Source organism: Paraphaeosphaeria sporulosa (genome assembly GCF_001642045.1).
Source record: "Paraphaeosphaeria sporulosa strain AP3s5-JAC2a unplaced genomic scaffold CC84scaffold_14, whole genome shotgun sequence".
In the NCBI taxonomy this organism is placed as follows: Eukaryota; Fungi; Ascomycota; class Dothideomycetes; order Pleosporales; family Didymosphaeriaceae; genus Paraphaeosphaeria; species Paraphaeosphaeria sporulosa.
Window position 1 is genome coordinate 619,319 of NW_017253373.1, and position 16,404 is coordinate 635,722.

The 16,404-nt window shown below is 53.2% G+C and overlaps 7 protein-coding genes and 1 non-coding gene across 8 annotated transcripts; 3 read left to right on the forward strand and 5 right to left on the reverse strand.

Moving 5' to 3' along the window:
* Nucleotides 1-381: 381 nt before the first annotated feature.
* On the reverse strand, nt 382-2,380 carry CC84DRAFT_1156883 (flavin-binding monooxygenase-like protein-like protein). Its single transcript, XM_018176988.1, has 2 exons — nt 2,239-2,380; nt 382-2,174 (listed from the first exon to the last, which is right to left on the reverse strand). Exons 1-2 carry the CDS (start codon nt 2,288-2,290, stop codon nt 424-426), a joined length of 1,803 nt encoding a protein of 600 aa, XP_018030143.1. The 5' UTR covers nt 2,291-2,380; the 3' UTR covers nt 382-423.
* An 831-nt stretch (nt 2,381-3,211) lies between these two features.
* CC84DRAFT_1169275 (DUF155-domain-containing protein) lies at nt 3,212-4,837 on the forward strand. The gene is made up of 2 exons (XM_018179621.1): nt 3,212-3,686; nt 3,741-4,837. Exons 1-2 carry the CDS (start codon nt 3,339-3,341, stop codon nt 4,755-4,757), a joined length of 1,365 nt encoding a protein of 454 aa, XP_018030144.1. The 5' UTR covers nt 3,212-3,338; the 3' UTR covers nt 4,758-4,837.
* Nucleotides 4,838-5,019: 182 nt separating this feature from the next.
* On the reverse strand, nt 5,020-5,130 carry CC84DRAFT_t101. The gene has a single exon. It is a non-coding gene; the product is annotated as a tRNA-Met (tRNA).
* Nucleotides 5,131-5,483: 353 nt separating this feature from the next.
* On the reverse strand, nt 5,484-6,914 carry CC84DRAFT_1169276 (uncharacterized protein). Its single transcript, XM_018179622.1, has 5 exons — nt 6,668-6,914; nt 6,345-6,482; nt 6,211-6,292; nt 6,089-6,154; nt 5,484-6,032 (listed from the first exon to the last, which is right to left on the reverse strand). The coding sequence occupies exons 1-5, from the start codon at nt 6,840-6,842 to the stop codon at nt 5,699-5,701; spliced, it is 795 nt and encodes a 264-aa protein (XP_018030145.1). The 5' UTR covers nt 6,843-6,914; the 3' UTR covers nt 5,484-5,698.
* Nucleotides 6,915-7,010: 96 nt separating this feature from the next.
* CC84DRAFT_1156891 (Glycosylphosphatidylinositol:protein transamidase, GAA1 component) lies at nt 7,011-9,216 on the forward strand. The gene is made up of 3 exons (XM_018176989.1): nt 7,011-7,055; nt 7,106-7,355; nt 7,413-9,216. The coding sequence occupies exons 1-3, from the start codon at nt 7,043-7,045 to the stop codon at nt 9,070-9,072; spliced, it is 1,923 nt and encodes a 640-aa protein (XP_018030146.1). The 5' UTR covers nt 7,011-7,042; the 3' UTR covers nt 9,073-9,216.
* Nucleotides 9,201-10,767, reverse strand: CC84DRAFT_1264143 (uncharacterized protein). The gene is made up of 3 exons (XM_018185285.1): nt 10,360-10,767; nt 10,076-10,311; nt 9,201-10,023 (listed from the first exon to the last, which is right to left on the reverse strand). Exons 1-3 carry the CDS (start codon nt 10,631-10,633, stop codon nt 9,382-9,384), a joined length of 1,152 nt encoding a protein of 383 aa, XP_018030147.1. The 5' UTR covers nt 10,634-10,767; the 3' UTR covers nt 9,201-9,381.
* Nucleotides 10,768-10,842: 75 nt separating this feature from the next.
* Nucleotides 10,843-12,464, forward strand: CC84DRAFT_1156896 (NADH-ubiquinone oxidoreductase-like protein 40 kDa subunit). Its single transcript, XM_018176990.1, has 7 exons — nt 10,843-11,047; nt 11,099-11,112; nt 11,164-11,226; nt 11,282-11,376; nt 11,425-11,516; nt 11,565-12,201; nt 12,257-12,464. The coding sequence occupies exons 1-7, from the start codon at nt 10,884-10,886 to the stop codon at nt 12,353-12,355; spliced, it is 1,164 nt and encodes a 387-aa protein (XP_018030148.1). The 5' UTR covers nt 10,843-10,883; the 3' UTR covers nt 12,356-12,464.
* Nucleotides 12,465-13,085: 621 nt separating this feature from the next.
* CC84DRAFT_383019 (uncharacterized protein) lies at nt 13,086-14,320 on the reverse strand. The gene is made up of 3 exons (XM_018185986.1): nt 14,040-14,320; nt 13,893-13,978; nt 13,086-13,849 (listed from the first exon to the last, which is right to left on the reverse strand). The coding sequence occupies exons 1-3, from the start codon at nt 14,217-14,219 to the stop codon at nt 13,132-13,134; spliced, it is 984 nt and encodes a 327-aa protein (XP_018030149.1). The 5' UTR covers nt 14,220-14,320; the 3' UTR covers nt 13,086-13,131.
* Nucleotides 14,321-16,404: the final 2,084 nt, after the last annotated feature.

The following is a 16,404-nucleotide window of genomic DNA, read 5'->3' on the forward strand; positions in this document are numbered from 1 at the left end:
TGTAAAGCCGTATATAATTAATTTTATTTGAAAATTTTAATTATTCATCAAAGCACAACCACGACGGTTTGGTCCATTGGTTTGATGCGCACGCTCAGTTGGCCGAGGTCAGTTCGCTCCGTTCCCTCCCAACTGAAACAATTTCTAACGTAATGTGCAGTGGTCTAAGGCGGTAGATTTAAGAATGCTTAAATCTCTACTGGGGAAACCCGCGTGCGTTCGAACCGCACACTGAGCATTGTTTTTCCTTTTTGCATTGGCTCTACTGAGCTGCCAAATCACTCATAACTATTCCGACTAATCGTGCATTTTCTTTTTGTATATTTCGTGCCAGCTTATAACGTCTATCCATTGCTGTACATGTTCAAACATGCATTTAATATCCCAGAGGAGCTTTTATTTGAGTAAGATAACATAGCATGTCTACTCTGTCTTCTTTCCCTCCGTCTCCAAAGCCATCCTCCTTTTCCATTCGTCGACCAACCCTTTGTAGTCCTCCGGCGCATAGCTCTGGAATGACTCAGCTACCCAGTTCCTACATCCCAGGACATATCCCTTCCGCTTGCCTTCGAATCCCAGGTCCTGCATCAGTGCGTCAAAGTAGGGCAGTGAGTCAAACACTATATCGGGGTACACATCTCCATACCCCATCGCATGTCGTAAAGCGCAGTATTGCGTGTCTCGATACATTTCGCGTCTAATATTCTCGCTGCTGACCTCGGGAAGCTTCAATGTTCCGTCAAGATAGGCCGTCAACCATAGTCCTTGGAGGTATGCGCAGGGTGCATTCCCAAGACAAGAAACCGCACCTGCGAAGCCGATTGAGCGTTGTTGGAGGAAGGCTGGAGGGACCAAGAACCGGTGGAGGCGGTATGGTTGCTGTACGGTTTGCGAACTCGCCGCATGACGAAGCGTAGGGTCAGGATGGTGCACGCGGCTCGTGTCGCGGTTCTTTAGGAAGGGGTATCTTTCATAGATCTCATTGGTGACCTGACTGAGGAGGGCTTCGTCTTCGACATCAGGTGCCTCGGTCGTGGGTAGTCCAAGCTGGTATCGCAAGCCTTCGGGTTTGAACTCTACGCCCCCTCCGATCTTCCAGCCGGTTGCGCACACCACAGCATCGACTTTGATCGTCTCCCCACTCTTGAGCTGTACCTTATTCTCGTTTCCAAGTTGCTCAATCTCGTCAATGACAATCTTTATCTTTCCCTGTCGGACCAAGTCGAACCAGTTCGTTGGATAGTTCATAATGCTCAGGCCGTTCCCTGTCTCGAATGCATCCCGCCACGGCCGGAGCTTCTCCGTCTCCGGATGATCATGGAGCTTGTTGAGCTGTATCACATCGTCGCCCAAGATCTGCCAGAATGCGGCCATGATCTTCTTCCCGAGCCATGTCCCGTGGAAGAAGCCTCTGAGCCAGCCTTCGAGCCCGGTCATCTCCGCCCAGGGACATGGCGACATGTAGCCAAAGAAACGAGTGAACACGAGCTTCTCGAGCCAAAGGCCCAGCGGAGTGACATGGGACGGTGCCATCCAGCTTGGACCGTTCCCAGAGGGACGTATGAGCATTGTTGCAGTGGAGTTGGGCTGCGTGGCGCACGCGTAAGTGATGTCCCAGGCAGACTTGCCGCCTCCTACTACCAATGTATGCGTCCCCTCTTTTACGATCTCGGAGAACTGGCTTGCGAATCTACTCGAGTGTATGACAATAGGTTTGAATTCAGGCGAAGTTGGGTAGTGAGGCATCGACGGCTGGTTCGTCAGTCCGACAGCGACGATCAACTTTGATGCGTTGATCACAACAGCTTCTTCTGTGACATTCGAGTTGCTGATGCTGACGTGCAACTTCCAGCCTCCTTTGACCTCCTCTACTACCCTCACTTTCGTGTTGTACTGTATGTGTTGTTTGAGACCTCTGTCCTCGACGAGAGCCTGCAAATACTCAAAAACCTTTCTAGCAGGGATGTGCTCTCCTTGTTTGACCCTAAAGCGGGCCGCATCCATTGGGAAGTCGGGAACTTGGTACGTGCCGAAGAGGTTGTTGGTCTTCAGTCCTGGAAACGTGCGCTGAGGGGACCATGGCCCACCGAGAGAGGGACTTGATTCTACAACGAGGATCTTGGCATGGGGATGTACTTCATGGTATGTAGCAGCTGCTGTGATGCCATACAGGCCTATATTTTTTCAGTGACTCAAGTCCTTCTAGAGAGTTCTGTATCATAGCCAAGCTATACATACCTGCCCCGACGACGACTAGGTCAAAGTGTTCCGTGCTATGAGTGTATGACATTGCGAATTCTATGTCGCATTCACAAGAGATTCCGTTGTTGCGATTGATGACAGATGCAAGTGTGCAGGTAGCGATCGAGCTGAGGTGCGCGGCTACGGCATGCGCTCCACATGATCTTGGGGGCCGTACAGGGATACAAGCTCGCTACTAGCTGGTAAGAGTAATATATACGGTTCCGCGGCTCGCCTGTGTCAACGCTTCGTCCAGAAATCACTACGCAGGATATTTGCTCACTAATAGGGGTTAGAGCCGACATCGCTTCCATCAGTATCTTCCCGCAAGTTTTTGTGGGTTCTGTGATATGTTCAAGGTGGAGCTCGTTTAGGCTTATGAGGTCTCAGCCTGCCACGCGAGGATATGTTCCTCCATACGCACACGGTGGACGGCCTGAAAACCAAGAATCCATCCTCCCGTGAACATCTACACTGACCTATCATTTGACAAAACTATAAACCTATAGTAGAGTGAGTCAATACATGATAAGATGCGCGCGTACATTCACATTTTGAAGTCATCCAGTGGGGTACGTAAACATCGCTTGGCCTCTCCTGCGAACATGAGCGTTGCCTACACAGCGTCCACATGCATCTTGGAAGAGGATTACTCTGGCGTACATGAGAGCACATTTGATGTGCTGGGCGGTCTTGCGCGTAAAGCTGATAGCCGACTGTAGTACCATAAACTCGTCCAAGCTGATCGCATCTTACACAATCGCATGTGTGAAGACTCCGGAAACCCAACTATACTATCTCTCTCCACGATCTGCTTTCAGTATCGGGTACCATAGGTACGAATTGCATCGCGAGAGCAATCCTGACCACGACCCAATTATAGGTAGATAGAAGTCAAGCTGCCTGGTACGCAATCCATTACAAGGGAACTTGAGAGTCCCAATTCATGTTATCTGAGGGCGTCCAATGCGGGTGTTGTCGGGAGAGTGGAAAGTGACGCGACTAACTGATGCTTGAATGTTACATAAGCTAGACTTGGCAAAGCTACACTTCAGTACTTCCAATCTCTGGTCTCTTCTATCCATTCCAGCGATGTGATGATCTACCTAACACGGAGCATCGTCTCCGCGTCTCGTACTGTCCTACCCCGTACGTCATACCAATTGCCATCGAAACCAGCATGGCCTGTAACGCGAAACTTCCAATCGACGTGGACGGCGCGAAAAAAGATCGAATTGGCCCAGAAGCAAGTCTCGGAAGCGGAAATGCGTGCGAAGGAAGATGTCAATGCAGAACCAAACAAAGTGAATAAGAAGGGAACGAAGAAGCATGCTGGCAAGACATCATCGCTCCGGCGGGTTGCTGTTGAGGCGCAACGGTCGAGACAGGGCTTTGTGATGGGCCGGGGCAGCAAGCGCTTTGTGGACCCGCACGTAGATACAAAGGTAGGCATAATCATACCAAGGAAATCCCACGTGGCGATCTGACAATACATGCAGACGGTTACTGCTTATTGTGCAGCGGAAACCTACAACATTTCCACGGCGGCCCGCTTGGTCCAAGCCCATGGTTACGAACTCGATCCTCTCCAAACCGGCCTCTACCCACAAGTCATCCATGTCCGAACGCGCGACCGACCTGATGAAGTGAAGGACACGCAAGAGGGGGACATCTTCATCTTCCCCTCTGGGACAATGGTCACTTGGAATGTGAGGGAACGTGAGGCACTGCATCTGGTCAATCGGGTGTTGCCCGCAGCAGCGGAAGGCTCCCACCTTGATCTGCTAGAGACAGAGGATTTAGAATACCTGGAAGATTCGACGAGGGAGTCCAGTGAGGTTGTTGGTGATACGATTATCCTGGGCACGAAGGCCGAGCACGGCAGCAACGATGCGATCGAGGAAATCGGTACAGATGAGACGGAGCAACGCCACGAAATCGACACCGTCCTTGCTAAGATCGCTTTCTCGTCTGGGCTTGCTCGCTCCACCAAACTTGCTATTCTGGAAACACTGCTGAGCGATTATCAGCACTCGACACGCGAGATCCCCATTATGCTGGCCAAGGGCGACACAAAGACATTGGGCAGGAATAATGTCCCCTTCACCCGCTCATTCATCCTCCGCAAGACAGGCGAGCTACTGAACATACGCGCGCAGCTCAATCTGTACTCGGAGCTCACCGACTCCATGCCGGATATCTTCTGGGACAGTCGACACGAGCTCGGTCTTGGAGAGTACTATGATCAAGTCGGGCGCGCATTAGACGTGGGCGTGCGCATCAAAGTGTTGAACGAGAAGATCGGTTTCGCGCAGGAGATTGCAAGTGTTCTGCGGGAATCGCTTAGCGAGAAGCATGGGCTGAGGCTCGAATGGGCCATCATTGCTCTGATTGCGGTCGAGGTGGTGCTGGAGTTCTACCGCCATTGGACAGACGCGGAGGAGAGAAAGGACCCGAGGAGTACGGAGTCGCTGCTTCGGCAATACCTCGTCAAGGTTGTTGATGGTCAAAAATGAGTTTCACTTCGTTTAGATACCCCGCTCGAAAGACACGCCACTCTATATTCACAGACGTTCCATTTCAGCGTATATACAACGTGATCATGATACGCTGCGGCACCAGCCAAAAAATGTCCGACGCCAAATTTTTGGATAATGCCAAATGCATAGGCAATCGTTGTAGCACGTTTGCTTATGCAGCCTCTGTATAACTTGCAAAAGAGAACAAGCCTCCCAATCCGTCCCGCGGACTGCGGAAGGCTCGGGGACAAAAGAAATGTGCTCCCTGCCAGATTCGAACTGGCGACCTTCGGATATCTGCTGCTATGAGCAGTCATATGCATCTGATGTGATATGAGACCGACGTGATAACCGACTACACCAAGGAAGCTAGTTTTATTGGATTGATGGAAGATGGCAACCTATAAGCATTTATATAGCTACATATCATATCGTGACGATGGTAGAGAGAGAGAGCAAACTCGAGGTTTTACGTGGTCTTGTGGAGCCATAAAGGCCGGTATAGGTCAATTGGTGGGTGCTAGAAGTGGGGCTGGACGAACCGAGCGTATGATGGGCCGTGGAAGGAGGGGCGGCGGCCAGTGGAGCGCGATCGTCCAACTTTCGATTCAGTCCGCCGTCAAAAGCCAGGTCCTGTGGGTTGGAACTTCAAACATTAGTCATTCAATAAGAGGACACCAGGCGAGCTTCGGGCAGAGATCTGAATACCATAGAGTAGGGTCGTGGAGAATGGAAATCATTAATACGTATTATGACACAATATACACACATGTCTACATGCACCGTAAATAAGGGCTATTGATGCACCGTAGAGCGCAGCCTCTATGCGATAACTCCATGACGCCTCGCCAACAATGCGTTGTCTTGAATCTCAGGGAATGCGCCACTAGCATAAATCACGCAGAGCATTGCCTGTCCCTTCCGTCTTGCGCCCCTGATCATGGACCCAATCTTTGCCCGACATCTGGACTCCTGGGCTCTCTCGCCACAGATCCCAGAGGCACCGCCGTAGGCAACACGCCGTACCGGCCGTACGTCTTTTGGTCCACGCTCACGTAATGCGGTAGCCTGCCGAGTAGGTTGAGCTTGGTCTCCACCCATCGCAGGATCTTTTCGTGAGGCACAAGGAACTTTATATAGCCGGTCGCCCAAACATAACCAACTGCGGCACCGCAGAGGTGGCCGAGGAGGGAAACGTTCGGGATGATGAAGGAGGTCATCAGGACGAGAATCAGGGGAGTTGTCCACGTGGGGATTTTGTAGGGACCGATGCTGTCAGCGTGTCAGTAGGGGCATGGAGATTTCGGTCGTTGGGGTGCCTGGCGTACCTGAAGTTTGGGTTCGCTTTGTGTGTCTTCATGGCCTCGGACGCCAGGAGCAGGAACACCCACACGCTGCGTCGGATATTGTTAGCATTTTTTCCTTGCAGGAGCAATGCGCCACGGCCTACCTCGAACCCATCACCGCCGTATCACCCCTCAATATAAACTTCTCCAATAACAGGTATAAGCCGCCTGGCAGCAGACCAAAAGCTACCGTCTTGTCAACCATGGGTTTCCCAATCGCCAGAATCTGCGTGCTTACGTCCGGTGAACAGCGACAATGTAACAATAGTCCCGAATTCGGCTTCGAAGCGCTCAAGGAGAGGCGTTATGGCGAAGACGTCGAAGAACATGTGGAAGAAGCCGAGATGGGTGAGGGGAAACAGATTGAGCCGATGCACTGGAGTAGAGAGTCAGTCCAAGGTGTCTTGAAAGCGTCCCGTTTTATGCATCCATGCGCTATCCGCCTTCGTCCCAACTCTTGTCAGCTGCTCCGTGGCCTTGAGCGTTGCATGCGCACCCTTCCAGCATAATCGACCCTCGATATCAAAGGCGCGGAGCGTGCGGAAAGAGAAAAGCACATACTCTGCGTCAAGTCGAACTTGCCAGGACTCAGGGACCCAAGTTCCCTCAGCCAGGGAAAGGGTATGGCGGCGATCCATAACCCTACTATCGCTGCGACTAACAGCCGCGTCGCAAGCGGTAACCGGAGGATGTACGAGCGGAGCCGCAGCGGGTTAAACTGCGGGAGGGACGGCATCGCGGGAGGCCAAAGGGGGCACGAGAAGAAGAGGAAGAGAGTTGGACGCGACTCGATCGACATGCGCCGGCGCGAGAAAGTCAGGTCGGAGGTGTCTAGTCGTAACGCCGACGGTCAGGGACCGCGAGTGCTGGCAGCATTGCACGCGGCGGGCAGCGTCACGCTTCAACACACCATCGACACGGTGAGGCGCGGGCAGAATGGCCCTGCTAGGTTCGTAGCAGCCCCAATATTGCAGCGTGCACACTGACAATGCGCTCTAGCTACGTTGCTGGCGCTCCGAAAGGATGCCCGCATTCTCAAGATCCCCCCGTACCTCTCGGCCTTCCTGATCCTCGTCGGCGTCGCATGGCTGCTCGTCCTGCCGCTAAAGGAATACTCGCGCGGCACATATGTTTCTGAAAATGCGCTCCTGCCAGGCCAGGTGCACACGTACTTTACGGGCAGCGAACACAACGTGTTCCGCGCTTACAGACACGAGGTTGCGGGTCTGGTCGACCTACCGGTGCAGCAGTGCGTCTCGTCCACCCAAACACACACAAGCAGAGGGGAAAGCTGACCCACGGCTAGGCGAACTGAAAGGCTGAGCGAGCTGCTTCGGGCCTCCAATCTCAAGGTTGCGACGCAGAAGTACACATACACCCCCTCCGGCCGTAACATCTCTGACGAGAATGTCTACGCCATACTGCAGGGCCCCCGTGCCGATGCCACAGAAGCCATCGTGCTCATGGCGTCGCTCAAGACCATGGCCGGCGAGCACAACTACTCCGGCGTCGCGCTGGTGCTCGCGCTTGCTCGCTATTTCAAGAGGTGGAGCTTGTGGAGCAAAGACATCATCTTCCTGGTGTCTGGTGACAGCACGAGCGGACCACAGGCTTGGGTCGATGCATACCACGACGCCCACGATCCCGCTACGATCGAAAGCCTCAGCATAAAGAGCGGTGCACTCCAGGGTGCCGTGGGCGTAGAGTATCCTGCGGGGCCGTGGGGCCACAGGTACGACAAACTGCACATTGTATACGACGGCACGAACGGACAGCTTCCCAATTTGGACCTCTTCAATACGGCCGTTAATATCGCCTCTGGTCAAATGGGCATTGGTTGTACCCTCCAGCGCATGTGGCACCATCGCAACTCATACCAAGAGCGCTTGCAGACCATGCTGCGAGGCATGCTCTCTCAAGGTCTTGGACATGCCACAGGACCACACAGTGCATTCATACCATATCACGTTGACGCTATTACACTTGTAACCGTGGGCGACGGATGGCACGACGAGATGGGCCTGGGACGCACCGTGGAGAGCCTGTTCCGAAGTCTCAACAACCTGCTTGAGCATCTGCACCAGAGTTTCTTCTTCTACCTGTTGCTCGAAGCTAAGCGCTTCGTCAGCATAGGCACATACCTTCCGTCTGCCATGTTGATTGCTGCCAACTTCAGCATCATGGCCATTGCACTCTGGGTCCAAAGCGGACGCCCACAAGAAACCATCCCGAACCCTGCAGCCGCGAAGCCTGCTCCCAAATCTGTTACCCAAGATGCCGCCAAAGACCCAGACCACAAGGAAAAAGAGCAGGAACAAGAAGTGGAAGAGGAACCGCTCGAACCCCCACCAGTCATCGTGACCAAAGACGGCGCCACCGCCATAATACCCGCCGCTCTCCTCCAAGTCTCCGAGCGCCCGCTCTTCCTCCCAGCAGCCTTCGTCGTAACCGCGCACTTCCTCGGGCTCATCCCCCTCGCCGCCTTCAACCACATACCCGTCGCAAACCTCTACCCCTCCTTCCTCCTCGCCGCGAACCTCACCGCCCTGCTGCCCCTCGCCACCGCGTACCTCCTTTCTCGCTTCACCCGTCCCACGCCCCAAGAGTCGACGCTGATCCACTGCTTCAGCCTGCTCTTCCTCGGCATGTACCTCTCTGCTCTCGCCACGCTCAACTTCAGCCAGAGCCTGATGGTCGGCTTGTTGACTGCGCCGCTGAGTTTTGTGAGACGGAGCTCGGGCTCGCGTGCGGCGGCAAAGCTGCAGTTTGCGCTGCTCGCGGCCATCAATCCCGTCATGGTGGTGTACGGCGCGACCTATGTGGGCAAGATTGAGCTGCTGGATGTGCTGGTCAAGGCGGCGGAAGGGTGGCATGTTTGGGGAATGTGGACGCAGGTCGTGGTATGGCTAGTGTGGTGGCCTGCTTGGTTCAGTGGGAGCGTTGTTGTCGCGTTGGGCTTGTTCTGAGAAGCTGCATGCATGCATGGAAAGATGGCTTTTGAGCGGTGGACGAGGCATAGTGATGCGTGTCGGAGCACCGATGACATGTCCAATTATGATACCACATAGAGCATAGTGTGAGTCAGAAGAGCAAAAGCATATTGTCAGTTCATGAACTCATTGATGGGCGCAGGCGTAGTTGGCCGGCCTTGATCTATGATACATTTATCGTGGTAGAGTGCGTTTAGCATGCATACCTCACGTCGCACGCCACGCGACTCTGGTCTCTTATCAGCTTATAAGGTTTTAGCTTGGCGACAGCCATGTCTGCATCGCTCAAGCAGCCCATACGTCCTTGCCGACCCCTTCGATCCAATTGCCAAGATGGTTAACGCTCGCGTCCCACTCCTTAAGTCGGCCTCTCATGTTCTGGATCTGCGTCATATCCAACACCTTCGGCTGCACCCAATTGATCCTCGCGATCTCCGCTACCTGGTCGATTGTCCCCTTGAGCAGCCCCAAGCTCAGCGCCTTCATGATCAAGTGCTCAATCTCGTTCGGCGACACCTTGGTCTCCTCGGAGATGGTCTGGAACGTCATTGCGCGGTCGTGGGGCGGTCTCCGGAAGACGGTCTCGGTGAGTGCTGATAACGAAATCTTCTGGTACAGGAAGGTCTGGTGCTCCTTAAGCAGCGGTACCTTTGAGATGTTGCCAGCGAGCACGTCGTATGCGGTCAAGTCGCCACGGTTGAAAGCGAAGAGCAAGTCGCGGAGCCATGCGTGTGGGGTGTTGAGGAGAGAGTCGAGGATCGGGTGGAGAAGAAGCTCGCCGAAGTTGTAGATGGAGTCGGAGACGAGGGCGGCGATGCTGAGGTCATAGGCACGCGACTGGCGCTCACGGAGATCGAGGTCGGCCAGGTCGACGCAGGCGAGGTAGAGGAGCGCGTTCTTGTAGTAGGCGGCAAACTCATGCTTGGCCTGATAAGTGTCAGTACACGATGCAGAGGAGCAACATGGCGGGGTAAGATACCTTGTAGTATTCGGCGCTCGTCTTGTAGAACGAGGCATGTACGGCCGTCTCCACCGAGTCAAAGCTCTCTAGTATCTGCTCGCTCTCGTCGAGCTTCTTCCGTGCGCCATCATCGTCCCCTGTCCGCAGTTGGATGCTCGCGGTAGCTACTGTGGCGTAGACGTAGGCGTCTTGGGATGCGGGCTTATTGACCGACTTGGCGATGTCGGAGACAAAGTTGAGGCGCTCGGTGTCATCTGCGTACTCAGCGGCTGTCTAGAGACTTGTACACGACGCATGCCTACCCTTGAACTGCGACGCCGCCTTGAGGCCGAGCTGGACGAGCTTGAGCTGGTTGATCTTCTTGGCGAAGCTCTTGATGAAGGTCTCGAAGAGCGGTATCCGCTGCTGTGCGCTTTCGGCCTGGTCAAAGTACTCGACGAGCTTGTCTGTCAGCTCGTGCCACAGTTTCCGCTCCCAGTAGTCCTCGAAGTGGATGAAGTATTCCTGCAGCTCGTCGGGTGCCTGGTCGCGCAGGTCGCCGAGCAGGTTCGGGATTGTGTCTGTGTCCATGGCCATGGCGGGCAGCGGGGGCGCGGGCAGTGTGTGCGGGGCAGGGCGTCGCTGCTCGAAGGCGGGAGACGACGAGGGTGCTATGGCCGGGGGCGAGGCGAGGGCGTACGCGGCGTGGTGTAGGCGGTGCGAGCAGGTAGCGGGCGGGTGTTTGGCGGGCGGCTCTTGCCAAGAAGCCGCCCGGGCTCGGTTGGCGGTTCATCCTCAACGTCAAGCTTGAGCTTCCCCATTCCGACAGCCATTGAACGCCGCAACAATGGCCTTGCCTCTCCGCTGTGCGCGCTCTGGAGCCGCGCTCACGGCACAGACTCCCTCGACCATGCGCGCCGCCAATCTGCCCACCGTGTGCCGCCGCTACCTCAACCAAGACGTCAGGATCACGAGGACGGGCAAGCCTGTCCTGACCGTGTCAGGCGGCAGGTGCGTGCCCTGCACTCTGGAAACACTTCAATGAGCTGACGATAGCTGCAGATCCTCGCTTGGAGGTACACACCGCCCTCGCGCGACCCGCGAACTCCCCGCTCACGCTTGACCAGGTTATACCGCGACTGTGTTTGGAGCAACAGGCTTCCTGGGACGATACATCGTGAACCGCCTCGGTGCGTCAAAATCTGCCCAAATGAGCGTGTTTCGGTGCTAATAGAGGCGCGACAGCTCGCTCGGGATGCACCGTCATTGTTCCCTTCCGCGAGGAAATGGCGAAGCGACATCTCAAGGTTGCAGGTGATCTGGGCAGGGTGGTCTTCTTGGTATGCTTCCATTGTTCGGACATGTGCTTCAGAGTCTGACTGCCGCAGGAAATGGACTTGCGCAACACACAATCCATCGAGGAGTCCGTCCGACACTCTGACATTGTCTACAACCTGATTGGCCGCGACTACCCTACCAAGTGAGTATCCCCAACAGATTCTCACATCGCATCGCTAAATTTGCCCAGGAACTTCGACTTGGAGGATGTGCACGTACACGGCACGGAGCGCATTGCAGAGGCTGTTGCCAAGTACGATATTGACCGATTTGTGCACGTTTCTTCCCACAGCGCCAGTCTCGATTCCCCATCCGAGTTCTACCGCACCAAGGCCCGAGGTGAACAGGTCGCGCGGGAGATCTACCCCGAAACCACCATCGTCCGACCCGCGCCCATGTTTGGATTTGAGGACCGTCTTCTGAACCGTCTCGCTGGTGCCACCAACGTTTTGACCTCCAACTGGATGCAAGAGTACCTGTACCCTACCCACGCCATTGATGTTGGCATGGCCCTGGAGAAGATGCTGCACGATGACACCACCGCCGCTGAGACGTTCGAACTTTACGGTCCCACCGGCTACACCATGGCTGAGATCAACGAGCTTGTAGGTGCCGAGATTATCAAGAACAGGCGCCACATCAACGTTCCCAAGAGACTACTCAAACCTATCGGAGCCGCGCTTAACAAGTACATATGGTGGCCTACCATCTCAGCGGACGAAATTGAGCGGGAGTTCATTGACCAAACTATCGACCCTAAGGCCAAGACATACAAGGATCTCGACATCGAGCCCGTGGATTTGAAGAGCGTGCTCTACGAATACCTGGTAAGTGTGACAATGTGACAACTTCACAAAGATCCGTGACTGACTCGTACTGTAGAAAGGATACCGCAGTCCCTCCTACTACGATCTTCCTCCGATGACGGAGCGGGAGAAGCGGGAAGAGAAGAAGTATCTTCACGTTATCGACGACCAATAGTTGTCGCTTGGGCGTAAATGGAAAGACTTGTGTATATATCTGAATCAGTGTATCTCGGCCAGGGTGGTCTGTAGAATCATCGGCATTTTCATTTGTTTAAACATCGCACACTTTTCAATTGTTAAAATGACCGGCCTTTCCTACTATCGAATCTGGTATTAACACAAAAGAGAACAATAATCCAGGTCGGCACTTGGCCCCAGCCCAGCCAAGATTCAACGCAAGCTTTCCGGGTGTCCAAAACGATCGGGTTGAGCATCCCGCCATGATTCGCACGCTAGAGCTCAATGCTGTAGGCCGATTATAGACAACTGCCTATGGTAGAATGAACTATTTGTGATGGTTGATCTCGGGATAACACTGCATACGCAGAGGACAACGCTACAGTTCCAACCCAATCTAGGCACGCGTCCGATCCGCGAGCGTGAAGGCAAGACCAGGAGCTAGCGGAACGGGTGGCGGGCAAGAGCTGGCTGTATGACGAGCTCGCTTGTGTCAGACTCGGAAATTCTGATCAGCACTGTGGTGGGTGCCCACCAGGTGAAAGTGAAGGGTTGGGTCGAGATGCCCTCCGAGTTCACTCAGGCTGCTCATTTGCATTGTCAGATCTCCTGTACTGCCACCTCCCAGCCCAGTCAAGCAGGACTTTCAAAGCTAAAGCCCCTGTTCGGAGTTTTCTATTGACACAGGTGTCTAGCGAGACAAATGCTTGAGCCCTAATACAGCTTGAAGAGCACGTTTGCTAAACACAACCGGCGGTCCACTTCCCTACCCACTCACATTTCCATCGATTTTTCCTTGAACATAATTCCTTCTTCGGTTTGTGCCTCTCCACCAGCGACCAAGTAAGCATCCGCATTGTCTGCCCACGGCCAAGTTGCTTTCTCCGGCTTTGCCCTCGCCCGGAGTAGTGCTGGAAAAAGATCCTCAAAGAAATCCAGGCATACTGAGAATTCAACGTCCCTGCCTTCCAGCCACGATATATTTCCAGCATATGCCCAAAAGTCGACCATCAATTTCCTGGCCGGCGAGCGCCTCTTCGTCTGCTCATATATAATGGCAACTGTCCGATCGCTAGGGAAGGCTTCCTCTTTCACCAGATAGTATCGCATTGTAAACAGAAGCGCATTGCGATATGCTGCGTCTTCTAGACGCTCTCCTAGGCCATAGCAAAGCGCAAGCTGCTCTGTGTCTAGCGTCAAACTTTCTTTGTAGTCTGGTCGGCTCTTTTCCTGCAGGGATACCAATCGCTGTTTCTTCCGCGTGCCAATGGTTCGCGTGTTTGCCCACTTCACATAGTGTTTGACAAGTAAGGGATCTTCGTGGGTCAAATCGATTGGTTTCGGGACCGTGGCTATCCAATCAGAGAAGGAATTCGACACAGATCGGGCAATGAATCCAGACGATACTCTATCTCTTTCGATATGAAGTGATAATGGCTTGCGCTTTCTGCCTTTATTCTTGACATGGATGGTGATCGTTCCGGTAAAGGCGCTATGAGCATTAGCAAAGCCTTCAAGTAAGTCAAGGAACATACGGAAACTGCTCAGGTTGAACTCTCTTGAGCTCGGGTACTTTGACCCGCTTTGCAGCCGTCTCTTCAATATCCACAAATCCCGACGACTGTCGCAGCGTTAGCGCGGACGAACCATGAAGTACACATCTTTCCGTGCGAGGTACTCACATCGGCACGGCTTCGTTTGCGTCGCAAACCCTGTCGTAGAACGAGCTTATCCTCCATGGCTGCCTCAATGCCTTCCATATCTACGTCATGGATTCGACCGGACATGACTGGTTCGTTTTTGGACTGCGGCAGCTTTGTCCATTCGAGAGTGCTCGAGTAATATCGGATGATCTTGACCATCTTTTGTGAGAAGCAGAATTAAAGTGACGGTTCTGCTCGTCCCTCAGCAAAATTGAATTGGATTACACCTTGCAGCGGGTACTCAAGATATTAAATAGTGGTTGTACAACGCATCAGTGCTCGCGGAGTGCATGTAGATGCCTTCTCGCACGAAGCAGCAACCAATCAGGACCGTGATGCTGCACCGCCTCACCTGTGGCTAATGCCCGCCTCTAAAAATACATTACCTACCATGCGGGAGAGCACAAACAGCAAGGCTGAATTATTTTCCAGAATATTTCAGCAAAAAGCGAGTTCTCATTCGCTCTTTGCCAGTGAAGAGTTCGTAGAGGCATTCAGTATTCCATACGCTAACTCTTACAGCACCAGGATGAAAGTCTTAAGTACCGCGTACTTAAACAGAATAGGCGACACGATGGTAGATACACTTTACCCTAGTACCGTAATGCTTAGCATACGGTCGAGGCCAAACCGTGGAGTGCGTAGTGGTCATTGGTCGAGAAGGAAGTGCCGCTTCCATCAGCCTCCATGTCGTTGAGCACTCTTCTTAGCCCTCTACAGGACCTCAGTGACTGTGGTCAATATGCTCAAATCCTCCTGGAGAAATGCATGCGTATGCGTCTTTTTACTAGTGGCCACGTACCAAAAACAATAGTCGAGATTCTCACAGACGGCGCATTTGAATAGCATCTCCCAGCGACGAAAACAGTGAACGTCAATCTATATGCGTGAGCGCGATAGAAGACTTCTCCTCTGGCCTTCTGGAGCTGTCTCAAGATCGAGCTCAGAAAAATGGAAGCATCCTGATCGTCGCGTGCGCGGAAATCGAAGAAGAACTTGACAACAACGATCGGGTCGTCTTTAGAGCTCATCTGATGCACAGTATCAACAATCGATGCACACATAATGGGGTTTCCAGCACCAGGAATTCCATAGAGCCAAAGGATAGATTGGGGTGAATAGATCCAGTTTTTGAACACAGTCCCATTAAGGAACAAATCTCCCGTTGATGGAGCCTTCACTCCTGCTTAGGACTCGACAGCCGTGTCAGGAGCCAGTGAAGCAAGACATTTGATGATGGTCTGACGGTGTTGATCTGCGTTCGTAAGCTTCACAGTGTCAGTGACTGTATGGCTGCCCGGGAATCCAACAGAATGGTGGTATGATCCACAGCAAGTGCTATGTGGAAAGTGCTTTTGACATGGACCATACCTTCTAGACATCGTGATACATCCTTCTCCTTGAAAAGCCACTTCAAGACACCGAGAATGAAGCTTGCGCTCGAGTTAGCCGCGGCCTGCAACCACCGTGCAAATTCTTGCAGCTCCGACGAGCAATTTTGAGGGAAACCATCTGAACTTGCGAATGCCTCCACATGGCGTAAGCGAGAAGCGTCTGCGAGCGTGTTGTCAGAAGCGATATCGAGCAAGCCTTCGAGGATGCCGCGCAAAGATTTGACTTCGTCAACCAGCCGGATCAGATCTGGTATGGCGTTTTCAATGCTACTGCGTACTTTGATACAGAGAAACGTTTTCTTGTGAACCAGTTCATGGAGGGTTACGACGCTTGCTACCGCTTCTAGAGACTACATGGTCCCGGAGTGGTTGATGAGAAGCGGAGAGAAATCAGACTGAGGATAATTGTTTTGGACCCCCAAGACAGCTTTGTGGCAGTGCTGCGAGGCCGACTTGACCCTAATGATACTACCTCGCTTTTGTGGTAACGTGAACACCGGCGATATATTATTATGCCCATGTTCTAGATACTCATAGTATCTCGAATGGTCCTAGGGGCAACTGTGGAGAATCCGACCTGATCTTCGTGTCACACAAGAGCCCTTTCGTATGTGGCTTCTATCAAATTCGGTACCTCGTACTATGTGGCTTAAGTTTGACAACATTGTATGCTGCATCCTAGTAGCGTTCTCGCATTAGTCCTCAGATACAAAATATTGACGCGTGGCACATTTGTAGTAACCGGAATGGAGGCGCTGCCAGGACATTCCTCGCGTGCACACATCCACACGTGTCGCCCTTGTGGCGGCATCGTTCTAGAGTACCACAATGCAGGGCAAAGTATCGGTTATGGCAGCCCAGGGAGATCGGAAGTGGGCCTAGACGAGCAAGGACAGTTGCGGAATGCACAGGTCGATCCAATAAATAGCAGATCGGAACAACTCTGGTTC